The sequence below is a fragment of the Lactuca saligna genome, chromosome 4 (assembly GCF_052625555.1).
Source record: "Lactuca saligna cultivar CGN05327 chromosome 4, ASM5262555v1, whole genome shotgun sequence".
Classification (NCBI taxonomy): Eukaryota; Viridiplantae; Streptophyta; class Magnoliopsida; order Asterales; family Asteraceae; genus Lactuca; species Lactuca saligna.
The window spans coordinates 73,772,834-73,774,373 of record NC_136420.1 but is presented as its reverse complement, the minus strand read 5'-3'; the positions used below and the strand labels follow the sequence as shown (position 1 = coordinate 73,774,373).

The following is a 1,540-nucleotide window of genomic DNA, read 5'->3' as shown; positions in this document are numbered from 1 at the left end:
CCCATCCTGATAACATTCCATACGCCGGAAAATCGCTAATTGTCCACATCAATGCAGCTCTTAATTGGAAATTTTGTTTCAAAGAAACATCATAAGTTAAAACACCTTCTTCCCATAACTGTTTGAGTTCTGCAATAACTGGTTGAAGGAAGACATCTAGTTTTTGCTTAGGGTTTGTAGGTCCGGGCACAATTGCAGTCAAAAACATGTAAGGCTCTTTCATACACATAAACGGTGGCAAATTATAAGGTGTTATAATGACAGGTCAAGATGAATATTTTTTTCCTGAAGCACCATGGGGTTGAAACCCATCTGTACATAGGCCTAATATAACATTATGTCTTTCAGCTGCAAATGAAGGATGGTTAATATCAAACTGCTTCCATGCTTCAGAATCAGATGGATGACACATTACACCAACATGGTGGCCATGATTATCAGCATGCCATCGCATGTAAGCGGCTGTTGTTTGTGTAGCATATAGTCTCTTCAACCTTGGAGTCAAGGGAAAATAATGCATCCTCTTGAAAGGTATACGCGAACGTGTGGACGAATTTCTTGACTTTTTGTACCTCTGTGCATTGCAAAATTTGCACCGATCAAGATCTTTGTCGCCCTTCCAATATATCATACATCCAGACCTGCAACAATCAATCAATTCCACAGGTAAACCCAATGCTTGTATTAACTTTTTGCTCTCGTATAAACTATCAACCATGTTATTCTCCTCCGGTAACCCATCCTTTATCAATTGACAAATGGCATCAAAACATAACTCAGGGATGCGATATTCTGATTTGATATTCAATAGACGAGTTAGAACAGATAGTTGTGTCACCTTTTTACAACCAGGCCACAACTCTCTATCGGCTGCCTCTAGCATATCAAAAAACTTCTTATCTTCTGAATTTGGCTCCTCATCAAGAGTTCTAGTCATGAAATCAGGACCCATTGCATCCATAACCAGTTCTCTATATGTAGGTTCATGGTGTTCATTTAAACTCGTGTATGTATCATCCATCCCTAATGAAGTACTATCCATTGATGTTTCTCCATGTTTATCCCAAAACCGATAATTTGGAACAAAACCAAACTTGTATAAGTGATATTTTGCGTCATCAACTGCTTTATATGCTTTGTTATTGCATTTTGTGCATGGGCATTTAATTTTATCTCCATCCATATAACTTTGCTTAGTAGAAGCAAACTCGATGAATGTTTTCACACCATTAATGAAAACATGAGAGACATGACCACGATCATCAAGTCGTTCATACATCCAATTTCTATTTCTATTGCTCATTTTATTATATCTGCACGCAAATATCAAAAACTAGGTGTAATCAAGGAATAATAAAAAGATTAGCAAGAAAGATATCAATAATAACAACACCATTAATCAAAATCATTCTTTTAATAAAAGCTTACAAGCATAACGATTAAAAGTATATACGTATACTAAAGTCACGCAAATATTAAAAAATAAGTATATAACAGATGCTTACACCAATGTCAGACAAATTCCAAAAAAATGTATTTT

The 1,540-nt window shown here is 35.8% G+C and overlaps 1 protein-coding gene across 1 annotated transcript; it reads right to left on the bottom strand.

Moving 5' to 3' along the window:
- Positions 1–265: 265 nt before the first annotated feature.
- LOC145039753 (uncharacterized) lies at positions 266–1,303 on the bottom strand. The gene has a single exon (XM_078987770.1). It carries the CDS (start codon positions 1,301–1,303, stop codon positions 266–268), a length of 1,038 nt encoding a protein of 345 aa, XP_078843896.1.
- Positions 1,304–1,540: the final 237 nt, after the last annotated feature.

Bases quoted from the DNA above. Each gene is read 5' to 3' on its own strand.
- LOC145039753 (XM_078987770.1), bottom strand. From the start codon at position 1,303: ATGAGCAATAGAAATAGAAATTGGATGTATGAACGACTTGATGATCGT.